This window comes from Camelus dromedarius, chromosome 18 (assembly GCF_036321535.1).
Source record: "Camelus dromedarius isolate mCamDro1 chromosome 18, mCamDro1.pat, whole genome shotgun sequence".
NCBI lineage: Eukaryota > Metazoa > Chordata > Mammalia > Artiodactyla > Camelidae > Camelus > Camelus dromedarius.
Genome location: NC_087453.1, coordinates 11,248,801 through 11,261,674, shown reverse-complemented (window position 1 = coordinate 11,261,674; position 12,874 = coordinate 11,248,801). Strand labels below are relative to the sequence as shown.

The window sequence follows — 12,874 nt, the reverse complement described above, 5'->3', positions numbered from 1 at the left end:
GGAACTGGGGTCAAAAACCAAATATTAGAACAAGTTTGTGGTACTTTGAAGTGATAACCCTAGAAAATGAATACACCCTGTATATAATGTCTTAAATTTCTTTGGCTACTTTTAAGATATTCTCTTTATTAAATTGGTTTTAATTTTCATGTGTCTTGAAATTTGATTTTGATGTGCCCCGTGGTTTTGTTTTTATCCTGCTTGGGGTTCACTGAATTTCTCAGATTTACGGATTTACATTTTTCATCAGATTTGGAAAACACTCTTCCCAACCCACAGCTTTCCCATCTGTGTGATAACACACAAAAGCAGTAATTAAAAATGACACAGTCACGAGCAGGACTTTCTTTTTATACCATTCTTTTTATACCTGTTCCCATGTTTTGCCACACAGCCCCAAGCAAGTGGGCGAGCAGAAGCACACCCGGACAGAAAGCCAGTGCCCGACACAGCACACAAAGTACCCAAAAAATACAAAGCAGCCCACCAGCTTCCATTTATAATAAATGATGATTTTCACAAGAATAAGCAAAAAAGTACTAAAACTGAGGGATACATGTAGACAAAGAATACAGTTTTAATATGAAAGATAATAAAATACCATTCATAATAGCAACCAAACCTTTGAAGTGACTAAGTTTCATAGGAAAATAGTGGGACTGGTATACAAACACACACGTATATATACACACACATACACACTTATTCCCAAGGATATATTCCTATACACAATACATACACATGCATGTATTTACATATACACTTATACATATGTGTATTTATATACATATGACAATTTTACGTGTGAGATAAACACATTTCATCTTCCCTGGGGCAGAATGCATAATGTAGCAGAGAGAGCAGGGATGAGTTTGGGGGAAAAGCCCACTTATGGAAATCAGAATTTGATAGGAAAAAATGTCCTACTAACTTAATGGCAATCCTGCAGTGACACATTTTCTATGAAATGAGAATTCCTTACAAATGCCTTATTGTGGGGGACTGGACTTCAGGCCCAGCTTCTGAGGATTAGGGAACTTTCAAGTGCAAACATTTCCTACTGATTTAGGGGGAAACAACAACAACAACAACAACAACAACAACAACAACAAAAAGCAAGCACACCCACCGCAGCCTAAGCAACAGGATGGAAGGAAGAGGAAACTAGCCAAAAATATGAGTCCCTCTGACACGGGAAAAGTAAACCAGTCACAAGGAACAGGAAGCACGAGGGACCCTGCAAGTGTAGCGGACAGAGTTCTGAATAAGTCAGACGAGACTGAAAGAAGCCTCAGAGAGAGACAGTGAGACCAGGAGCAGGGCTGGGACGAGGGTGAGGTAGGCATGACCTCCAGGGCACCTGCATGACCCCAAGACTGGGGGTTTTCTTAAGTTTTGTGCCTGAGGCATCTTGTTTGTCTCACCCTAGTCCCCACCCAGTGAGACCGAGCATGGAGACTGAAACTGATTTCTCAATTAAAGGATGGAGAGAAAAGCAGAATGCAACTAGGCCGATCATGCAAATCAAACAAGACTTTTTCCCCCGACACTGATCTATGAATGTCTGATGATACAAGAAGTCTATGACGATGCGGGGTGGGGTCAGGGAGGCAAGAGTGCCATGGAAATAAAGTTCATGGTGCAGTGCAAGAGGGACTGTGGACCGGGAGCAGGCAACTTCGTGGCAAAAATCTTCATAAATTTTGATTAAAGAAGTATATTTATTCAGGGACAGCATATTAAGTATCTACAGCATGACAGTCACTTGTCCTCAATTACTTCCCAAAGTCTAGAGCCTACAGAAAGAGATTCCTGAGAAGCATTACAAAGATACCAGCTGTGACCATGAACCACCATGGTGGAGCTCTCCCTTCCACTGGCGTCTACCTGCTCAGTTATCACTCCCCTGGGGGGTTCTACCTTGAGAATTCCTCTACTGTCCAGGGCTCTTCTTGCTCCAATCTGAAGACCACACCTGGTTTCCTAACAGGATACCCTGTTAATGGGAAATGATACAGAACGTGGACCAAGCTCTTTGGACTTTAGGAAACTGAAAGATGAAGAAGGTACAGCTTCAGAAGCTGTGTGGTGAAGATACCATTAGAGCTGGAACACCTGGGGGGAGGGTGGGGGGCACTGAGCACACACAACACTTAGACTCCCGGAAAGGGTTTAATCATCTTTCTCCCCTGACACTCAAGGCTAAATAATTAAAGTCAACATGTTTTTGTGACCCAGAGCAAGTACATGCTCTTGGGAGTGATCCAGGGAAGTGGTGCTCACCTGCTGAGATGAGACGGCTGTAGTTGTCCAGCATCACATCCCTGCACAGGAGCCTCTAAGTGGGGTCCAGGCGCTGCCACTCCTCCTGGGTGAAGTCCACAGCCAGGTCCTCAAATGAAACCAATCTCTGAAACAATATGTTTAATCTGAGGTGAATGGAAGCCCAGGGGATCCCTGGGGTATTCCCTACCCTCCACTTTGGAGACCACTGTTGTAAATAACAGGGATCCATAAAGAGAGCTTTGTCAACAAGGACTGTAAGTTTTGTTATCAAATCTGCATTTCGGAAGCAAGGTTCTAGAGTATAGGGGTCAACATGCCACAGCCTGTGGGCCAAACCCAGTCCACCGACACCCAACTCCATCTGCTCACACGTTACCTATGCACTGCTTTCATACCACCGCAGCTGGGCCGGACAGATTTGACATAGAGCATACGGCCAGCAAGGCCAGAAGTAGTTACTAACTGGTCCTTTAAAGAAAATACTTATGGTCCCCAACTCTAGAAAACTGGGAAATGGCTTAAAGGCCAAATTGGAGGGGAAGAAAACTAGGTCACCACGGTGAGACACAACCACAGGCAGCTCCAGTGAGAGTGGACGGACGGAGCCCAGCCTACATGATAAGGCGGAAGAGCAGGGGGTCACTGATTCATTGTGCATGGGAGGCAGAAGGTCCAGATTACTTAGGGAGAATCACATGCTAAGATTAGGAAAACAAAACAAAAAGAGAATTGAGCAAGGGAAGCGAAGGAACTGCTGTTTAGGACACTGTGCTCCAGTGTGTGGGGGATACAAGCAGAGATGGCCAGCTGGTGGCTGGAGATACGGTTCTGAAGCTCAGAGGACAGAGAGGACAGAGTGGTGATCACATGGTTAAAACAGGAGTGTAAAAGTTGGGGCGTGTTTAGGAAACAATGGAAATTATCATTGCTCTGCCGTGGAAACCCGCTGCATTTCTTTTACAGCTGTTTTTGGCAAGATGGCCCCTGTGTTACTTATTTAAGATCATCTAAGAAAATGTTTACATATAAAAATGGAAATGGTAATAATAATAGACATGGGAAACCATACTAATAACCAATGTGAGGCTTATCTCATATTAACAATTCTGAATCTTAATTCTGAAACGATCACACAGAACTTTTTATACTGAGTGAATGTAAACAATGGAATTATTCTATGGAATAATTATCAACTCGTGACTTTGAAAATTTTTAAAGTAACCTCTGAGTCCAATAATAGGAGATTTGGGTCAACAAAATTTAGTATCTACAAAGTTTAGAACACTATTCCAGTGTCAAAATTGATGCTAGGATTAAAATATTTATTGGCCTGGGGAAATACTGACTTTATATCATTTACCTGTTTTCCTACTAATATTTTTTAGCCACTTGAGATCAAGGAATCTGAGAGAAGCTCAGAAAGAAGGAACACAAGTGCTTTAAGATGTTAATCTTTTTGTTTGGTCTCCTTTAGTTGAAGTTTCACAAGAGGATCTTTAGCTAAAAAATGTGTTTTTAACTTAAATGTGGTGGAGGACAGAGCCCTGACCTGGGAATTGAGAGACCTGAGTTCAATTCTTGGTTCTGTCACTAGCAAACTGCATGACTGGGTAAGGTATTTCCCTTGTAAGTAAATTCAGTAAACCCCATGCGAGGTGATGGACACGGTTTGAGCAAGTCAGAATGAAGAGAAAGACAGCGTGGAGATGGCAGGAGATGACACGTATGTGTTTAGGAAGTTATGAGAAATAACTTCCTTAGCTATGCCTGGTACCCCTTCCCTCCAACCCACGCCCTCATAAGCCCACCAGTGACGTGTCTTTTCCTGACAAGTCTGCACCCTGCCTGTTCCCTTCAATTGCAACTCACATCTTTCTTTCGAAAGGTGAACTGACGCTTTGCTGAGTCACAATAATCAGTGGTCTCTGGATATGGTGCAATCACCCAGATTTTGCTCACACCAGAGAGAGAAATTCTGGCCCAGTAACTTGAATACGCTCCTCTCAGGAATTCTTTTGTCTCAGCCCTAAAATCCTAGGGAGAAGTTTCAGTTCAGGAATATGGTCTTCCAGGTGAGATTTCTGTTCTTGGAGTCTTCCGCTTTTTACTTCACTGGGATGGTTTTGTTTCAGCCTGGGTGTAGCAGTCACATTTCCATTAGCTGGAATCTGCACTTGGGAGTTCCAAGGTTCAAGTGCCTTTTCTAAATTCCAATCAAGGCTACTGAGGAGTGAGACAATACTGCAGGAGGCAGAAAGAGCCTAGAAGCCTTGATTATGCCTTGGGACCTAAGGAAAATAAGTCCAATGGTTTGATTATCAAAATACAGAGTATAATTGCTTTCTAGGGCACACACAGGGCAAGTCATCATGCCAGAGAAAACCTAACAGGTGTAGGTAGAGGGGAATGTATATTACAAAGATCATGAGACTGGGAGTAAAACAGATCTCATTTCAAAACTCATTTCATTCACCAGAGAATAAATCACCTTACTCTCTGGTGAATGAGGTTTTAAAATGTGCTCCAGTACACCAGAAATTGACACAACATTGTAAACTGACTATACCTCAATTTAAAAAAAAAAGTGCTCCAATAGGGGTGGCATACCAACTTCACAGCCTGGCTGGGAGGGCTGAATGAGAGCTCTAAAAATTCTCTGTAACATTGAAAGCAAGGAATACACATCGAGGGTGTATTATACCATGGGTTTGCTCTTCACAAGTGCTATCTCCTTTCACATCAGAACAAGCCTGTAAGGGAAATATTATTCCTACCTTCATGTCACACATGAGGAAACAGGATTAGTCTAAATAACATGCCCTGGGATGCAGTGTTTTATGGCAAGACCTGACCTGAACCCAAAAATCATGCTCTTAAAACTTCAAACGTCCCCCCCACCCCACAGCCCCCTGAAATCGTTTCCAGTCAAATCTGCACCCTGGTCATTCCTTTCAACTGCAGCTCACCTCTTTCTTCTAATAAATGCTTAGTATAAAACAACTAATATGATTATAATGTAAGCTTCTATATTAAAATTTCGCCCACTTCCCTGCCGTCCTCCAGTACTCTTCAAACCAGCCGGGCAGTCTGCTATCCAAGTGCATCAGCGGAACTTTGGGGATCAGATTTTAGCCGTTTGGATGCACAAGCCTTTCACCTTCACAGAGCATCTTCTTCAGGCAAAGAAGGGCTGCAGGGAGCGCCCGCAATGAGGCCTGCAGGTCGGGAGCCCTGCCCTCGCTGCCTTTCTCCAGGACCATGGGAAACCCGCCTCGGGGCCTCCATGGAGAGGGCGGCGGGGAGAGCGCGCGTCAACGCTACGCGGACGAGCCCAGCTCCACCCAGCCCCTTCCCCTCCAGCCCCCGAGGGCCCGGAGCTCCCCGCCAGCGCTTTAACTTGGGAGTGCCCCCGCTTCGCTCCTAGTTCACCACCAGGCCCAGATGACGGCGGAACGACGGGCTCCGGAGGCCGCAGGACCCACCCCAGGAAGAGTCTGGAAACCAGGAAAGAGCTCCCAGGTAGAGAGCTAGGACGGCACATGCGCAGAAGAGGCATGCCCGGTTTCCCAATGCCCGGTTGACGCCTTTCCAGACTACATCCCCCATAAGGCACCGCGACCGCCTCCCAATGCTGAGACCTCTCTAGATAAACTTCTTGCTTTCATGACCCAGCTTGGTTGATTGCTAGGAGCCATTAATACGGAAAGAAACGTTGCAAGATTGACTTCACCGAACACTGTAGATGAGAAGCGAAGATTACAGACTATGAAATGTCCTCCAAAATGCTGATGATACCAAAATCCTTATCTTTCTCCCAAATTCCTCTTATGAACACCAGAGGTATAAGTCCTTTATTCTTTCTACTGTTTTCCCACTCAACATCATTGGAGAATATCACCAAAGAAAGAGCCTAGAAGCCTCGATTATGTCTGATTTTATTTTTGATGTATTTCCCTTCTTAAAAATCTCCTTAGTGTTTCAGTAACTTCTGCCTGTCCTACAATCATTCCTTCTGCCATCTTGGCATCTGTATTAGTTTGCTAGGGCTGCAGTTAACAAGGTATGACAGACTCGGTGGCTTGAACAATAGGAATTTATTGTCTCACAGTTCTGGAGGCTGTCTCTGTGTCCAAATTTAGTGCCCCTCTGCCTTATTTTTTTTTTTTTTTAAGTAAGGACACGGTCACATCAGATTACAGTCCATCCTAATGACCGCATCTTAACTTGATCATTTGAAAAGACCCTATTTCCAAATAAGGTCACATTGACAGAGCGGTTAAAACTTTATCTTTTAGGGGAACATAACGTCATCCTACAATCTTCTATTTAATAAAATTAAGTTCTATTAGAATAAAATTAATTAGGACTTCATGTTTACTTTGATATGTGCATGGACATCTCTCTTCAGAGTTATTTGGGCAATGGGACATAAGTGGGTCTTGCAAGGGTAGAAATCCCAGCACTGAATTTAAGGTGGAGATGGTGAATCTCAGGCTGATTCCAGCATTTAGGTGGTGCGCCAATAAACATTTGTTTAATGAATGGTTTTAAAAAATAGAGGGGAAAATACTGCCAGAATGAGGGCGGGAAACAGGGAAAAGTGATAGAGCGCAGAATGGGGTTTGAGTTCTGTAGCTTCCCAAGTCCCCATTTCCATGGCTCAATCCTGTCAGCACAGAGCTCAGGGACTGTGCTCAGAAGTGATGAATTAGTGAGAATAGTGTACGGGGAGGGGAGGGGAAAGGCGAGGAGGTGATGAGAGAAGAGCCAGGATGGCTGGAGGGAGGCTGGGTAAGAGGAAGAAAATTGTTACGTAAAAAAGGTAGACCGGCAGGCAGATACCGGATAATGCAATTTCCACTCTGGCTACTAGGTGACAGTATTAGCATGGACCGGCGCTCGTTGACTATCAAGATGAACTTTGTTGCTTTGGCAGAGGCTCCTGCTGCTGTTAAACCTGGGTCAACTCATGTGGAGGCTATGGATTGTTGTGGGCTTTTTTGTTTATGTTTGGTCCTCCTGACATCTATCCGCCTTTTTCTGATAAACAAGTACTTCAATTTTCCTTTGGGAAATTAGCCCACTGCTGTCACTGCTTTTACTGATTCCACTGCCACTGAATCACAGGTACCACTGTTGCTGTTGCTAATATACATAAAGCACTCTCCCCGTGCATTTAAATCAGTCACTGAAGATTCAAGTCCTGAGGCATCTGATTGGCTGAGCCCAGGTCACGTGGCCCATACCCCAGGGTCAAGGAACAGAGAAAATGAGTATCTGGCTCTTCAGCTTTCTTTAACAGGAGAAGGTGCCCTGCCTTCTAGCCGGATTCACAAAGTGGATAATTTCTCATATACAAAAGGGACGTTCAGAAGTCAGGTAACCAAAATGAATGAATGAGTGATAGATGTCTAATACAACTGAGGCTCTCTTATACACCCATGTCACTTTACAGATGATGCCCAAAGAAAAGCCTGGTGTGCAATGAGCAGCGTTGTCTCCCCAGACATTCTCATGGGGCTGCCTAAGTCATGGAGGGGGAAGAGCTTTCCTCTTAGCACCCGTGAGACCAGAGGTCCTTTCCTCAGCAGAAGGGACTGAACCTTCCCATGGTTCTCAATGACCCCGGGGCAGCTGGAGTTCCTAGTTAACTCCTGTGAAGCACAGGCAGCCCCCGTCCATTCTGCCTGGTGTCCAGGCAGTTTGTTGTGTCCCTTCACTGATGAGGATGCTTTGACTTGCTCCTGATAGGAAGGGAGAGCAGAAGGGGTGCAATCCCTCCACCAAAACAAAACTTACACTGTGAGTCCAGTAAGGTCCCCCAGGGCCCCTCAATCTTCTCCATGGGGTAATGGTAGGATGGCGGAGCCACTCATTTTCTTCCTCCCTGACCGTAAACTTGAAGCTTATTATTTACACAGTAAATCCTCTTACCCTAACCCATGCTGGAAGAGGTCTCTGAGTCTTTCCTGAGCCCTATTGGATGGCAAGTGGAGACCATAAAAGGACCCCCTTGCCGATAATACTTTGCTGAGGTCCTACAGCTGCCTAGACTACTGAAAACACACACACACACCCTCTGGCACATCTGACCCTAATTTCCCTTTCTGCCCCATCTTCCCACCTCAATGCTACCTTCTTTATCTTGGTTCCCTTGGTACCCAAATCCTTCCTTTTAGGGGAAATGAACAGTGACCCTCTAGGTTTGTGCAGTGCAAAACTTGTGCACCTTTACCAAACAGCCCTGGACACCACTCTCTCCTCCAACAGCCATGTTTCCCCAAATGCACAGAGAACCATTTACTCAGTAGAGTTAAGAGGATGGGCTTTACCCTGAGGTGCCAGGATCCTCTCCCTATCTGGACATCAGGCTCCCTGGTTCCTTCCAAGAACGCAGTCTGTGCTGGGAATAGTCTTTGATGACAGGGCAGTAAACAAGGGTGGCCTCCTGGGTTGGGAGCTTGGGCTGGGTCAGCCTGCACTGAAATAGCCCATGGAAGGCCTCCCGGAAGCGCTGGGACATGAGGGCTTAGACGATGGGGTTGATGGCGCTGTTCAGGTAGATGCAAAGGCAGCAGAAGAGAAGGAAGCCGAGGTTGAGGTAGGGGGTGCTCAGGAAGGAATTCACCACCACCAGGGTGCGGTAGGGCAGCCACAGCAGAGCAAAAAGGACCACCACAACCACCAGCATCTTGGTGACCTGCCAGGTAAGAGAGGAAGAAAGGAAGGCATGAGTGCCAAGGGAAAATCCTGGGTGCCCGCTCTCCCTGTGAGCTTGCAAGAGTGATCCAAAAGAGCATCCGGGCTTCACTGAGCTGTGCCCTCATGTGTGCCCTCCCTCCAACTCCATCCTCACCTGGTAAACCATTATGCACCCTTCCCTGCCCTGCTCAAGTCATTTTGACTGGGAAGCCCCCCAGCTTCTGTCCACCTCCAAAGCCTTTGGATGGGCCACTGTGTACTGGAAGCAAATTCATTCATCTGCTGAGCGTCAGTCTCTTGCTCTGTAAGATGGAGACACAGTACTGCCGCCATCATAGGTGGACATGAGGATGAAGGAGTCAATGCCATCAAGGAACGCAGAGCAGCGCCAGGCAGGTAATAGGTGCCATGTGGGTTATCACTGCTGCTGTCCTACCGCTGCTAACATAACCTCTGTGACTACCATTGCAACCACACGAGGTTCAGAGCTGGGTTAGAATCCTGGGTCCCCAAACCACAAACCAGCCGTCCTGCCTTCAACATGCCACTCTCTCTCCAGCCTCGTCCTCCTCTGCCCAGCCTTCCCAGCCGCGTGCTCACCTCCGGCTCTTTCACGCACCCCGCTCCCTCCCTCCTGACACTCCTTCCTGCCTTTGCCCTTGACCGCCTTTGCCCCACTCCCCCCTCTTCACTTCCTAACTCTTCAGATTTTGGCCAGCGATTCCCTGACAGTTTAGACTAAATAAAGCCTCCTAGAGGCGGTACACACTAGAAGGTGTTCCAAAAGATTCTAAATTCTGGTACAAAATTGTCACAGGGGCATCTGTCAACGGAGACAGGACATCCCTAACACCGGGGAGGACTGCAGCGCCCATGTGCCCTTAATCCTGGCGTCCTCAGTGGCCCTTCAGAGACCAAAATGTGGGTAGTAAAAGTTCACTTACTGGAGCTTAAATTGCTCAAATAGTCCTGGCACTGGTTCTGTCCAGAAAACCCTGGATATATTCAATCAGCTCTGGAGAATACAGGAGAGAGAACATTCTCAGTCAAGAAAGAAGCTAGCCTGGAATGTTCCAGCATATGATTACTTCTCAGGGTCCATGAGTTTGGTTCTTTTGAGCAACCAATCCTAAGAGGCTAGGCTCTGGCTAAGTCAATAAACTTCTGCGCTCTGATAGTCTCCAGGAACCATGAAATCTCAGAATCACCTCATAGGCCTTGGCTCCTGATTTTACCAAATTCAGATCCCATTTCATCCCTTTAGGTTAATTTGGGTGATAAATACTGGATAGCAGTGATAGAAGGTTGATCTACAGCCAGGTTGCTGAGGCTCAAACCTTGGTTCTGTAATCTTGGGCAGACTCTCTGTGACTCAGTTTCCATTGTTAGAGTTGTAAAAATTCAAAATGGAAACTTGTGTAAAGCACTGAGACCAGTGCCTGGCACACAGCAAATACTCAATAAATGTTAGTTGCTGCTGCTGTTATTATTATTAATCTCCACCTTACACTGGGCTTTCTGATTTCCTCTAATGCCTCTTCCCTGTTGGAACTGTACATTGCATTCTGCAAGGACTCTCTTAGGCATGAAAGGAACACTCGGTCCATAAACCCTCTCCCCAGCTATCAAAAAAGACATTAATGCCCCAACAAAACAATAATAATATGTTGTACCATATATCAAATACTCACTCTATGCCAAATTTATAATATTCACCACCAACCACTGAGGTGGATGGGCACTATAATTATTCTCATTTTACAGAGGAGGAAATCAAAGCTCAGTGAGGTGACGTGACTTACCCAAAGCCACACAGCAAGACATTAGCAATGTGAGGGACCAGAACCAGGTCTGGAATACTCTTTCCACCACCAGAAGTTTCACCTAAACCATAGGTTAGGCAGAAGGTTGATCCCTTCCAGGTTGAGCCAGAAGGTGGTAAACAGTAGTAAACAAGCCAGTGGAAGGAAAGGAGTTGCATTTTTGTCTGGACCCAAAAGTTAATATTTCAAACCTGCTCAGCCCATGTCCTGCCCTCTTGCCTCTAAAAACTGCTTTGAGCTAAGGTGCCTGCAAGCAGGATGAACCAAAGGGGCTGTTTGGGGCAGCTGGAAGAGCCCCCTACAGTGTGCCCAACAGAGAGGCAGGGAGATGCCGCAGAGAGCCCTTGCCTGACTCAGGAGTGACTCAGCCAGGACGAGGTGTCCTCCCTCCGCCCCCAAGAGCTGAGGGTGGGGGTGGAAGGCTGAACATAAAGATCAGTTGGGACCAGAAAACTCTCCTCCTGGAAAACCCTGGGGACGCCACTCTGCTGGGGCGGGGGTGGAGGATACAATGCTTGGGTTCCTGCACCCAGCTCCCTTGCTGTGTCACCTCTCTTGTTCCCTTGTCCCTTCCAAGCCTGTCTCTTTATCCATAAAAATAGATATTAAACCTCCCAAACAAGGATAATATCAGGAACCATCACAAATCAGGCACACAGTAAGTGCCCAGTAAATGCTGGATTTCTCCCCCATTTCCCCAGAACCCATCCTCCTCCCGGGCACTCAGACTGTCCCAGAGCACTGAGGCAGCTTTAGGGTCTGAGGGAGTAATATGGTCTTGAGAAAGTCACTCCCCCTCTCTGAGCCTGTTTCCCCATAGGTAGAAGACGGAGAGTAACAGGTATGGTGCAGGTAGTCTTTGAGGAAGTTTAATAATAAACCAACATGAATTTAGCGTCTAGCTTGTGACACTGACTCTAAATGGATTAGGCCATTTCTGTGGACACTCCAACGTGATCGGCACTGCCATTACCTCACACAACAGGAGAGGAAACTACGGCTCAGAAAGGCAGAAGTGATGTCTCTCAAAACCGGGATTTGAACTTGAGTTTGACTCCGGAAGAGCTCAAGCTTGCATCCACCAGTCTGCTGGCTCAGTACAGGCATCCAAATGAGGGAGGTCCCTACCTGCTTCCGGGAGTTGAGGGCACCTCTGCTGCCGCGGGAAGAGAAGCGCTCTTGGCCAGCGGGGCCACCCTGGTGCCCAGAGCCCCAGCGTTCCGGATCGCCCGGAGGCAGCGGCCCTGCGAAGAGGACGCGCGCTATGAGCGCGTAGAACACGGTGGCCAGGCCCAGGGGCAGCGCGTAGAAGAGCGCAAAGTCCAGGAAGTAGACGGGCAGGTAGAGAGAGCGCAACACGCGGTAGCCGCACTGCACCTGCACGCCGTCGGCGTACGAGGTCTCGCGCGTGTCCGCCAGGAAGACCCAGAGCACGCAGTAGGCGCCGGTGCCCAGCCACACCGACGCCGCGATGCGCTTGGCCCGTGGCACCGTGCACAGAGCCTGCGCGCGCAGAGGACGGCAGATGGCGAGGTAGCGCTCCACCGTGAACGCGGTGATGGAACCTGTGGACGCGTTGATGCCCACATACTGCAAATAAATGATGCCCAGGCAGCCTGCGTGGCCAAAGACCCAAACACGGGCAGATGCCGCCTCGGCCACGGTGGGCACTCCGGCTGCCAGGAGCACCAACAGGTCCGCGGTGGCCAGGCTCACCAGGTAACAGTTGGTGGGTGTGACCATGTGGCGGCTCCAGACCACCACCAGGACCACCATGGCGTTGCCTGCCATGCCCACGGCGCACACGAGGGGAACCAGGGTCAAGGTCACTGCCTGTATAGCCAACGGAGGCCGGGGCATGGGGCCCAGAACCGAGGCGTTCGCGCGTTCAGGGTGCTCTGTAGGTTTCTCCATTCCCAGTTGTCCGCGCTGCACCCCGAAGGCAGCAGCCAATTGGGGAATTACTCCCAGCTGCAAAGGTGTCCTCGGGAGATCAGGGGATGCTCTCCGTGCGGGAAGCTGCGAATCCGGCAGCTGTTTCCAGCTAAACTGGTCTCTCCAGC

General features: G+C 47.7%; 1 protein-coding gene and 1 long non-coding RNA gene across 4 annotated transcripts; both read right to left on the bottom strand.

Annotated features, from left to right (window-relative positions):
- Positions 1-553: 553 nt before the first annotated feature.
- Positions 554-5,825, bottom strand: LOC105087852 (uncharacterized). Of its 3 annotated transcripts, none has more exons than XR_010385029.1 (4): positions 5,769-5,825; positions 4,156-4,574; positions 2,284-2,410; positions 554-1,996 (listed from the first exon to the last, which is right to left on the bottom strand). It is a non-coding gene; the product is annotated as an uncharacterized LOC105087852 (long non-coding RNA). The 3 variants fall into 3 exon arrangements; XR_004130890.2 differs by having other exon boundaries at positions 5,253-5,812; XR_837043.3 differs by having other exon boundaries at positions 4,156-5,810.
- Positions 5,826-8,815: 2,990 nt separating this feature from the next.
- On the bottom strand, positions 8,816-12,671 carry LOC105087896 (thyrotropin-releasing hormone receptor). The gene is made up of 2 exons (XM_010978679.3): positions 11,940-12,671; positions 8,816-8,986 (listed from the first exon to the last, which is right to left on the bottom strand). Exons 1-2 carry the CDS (start codon positions 12,669-12,671, stop codon positions 8,816-8,818), a joined length of 903 nt encoding a protein of 300 aa, XP_010976981.3.
- Between the last annotated feature and the right edge of the window lie 203 nt (positions 12,672-12,874).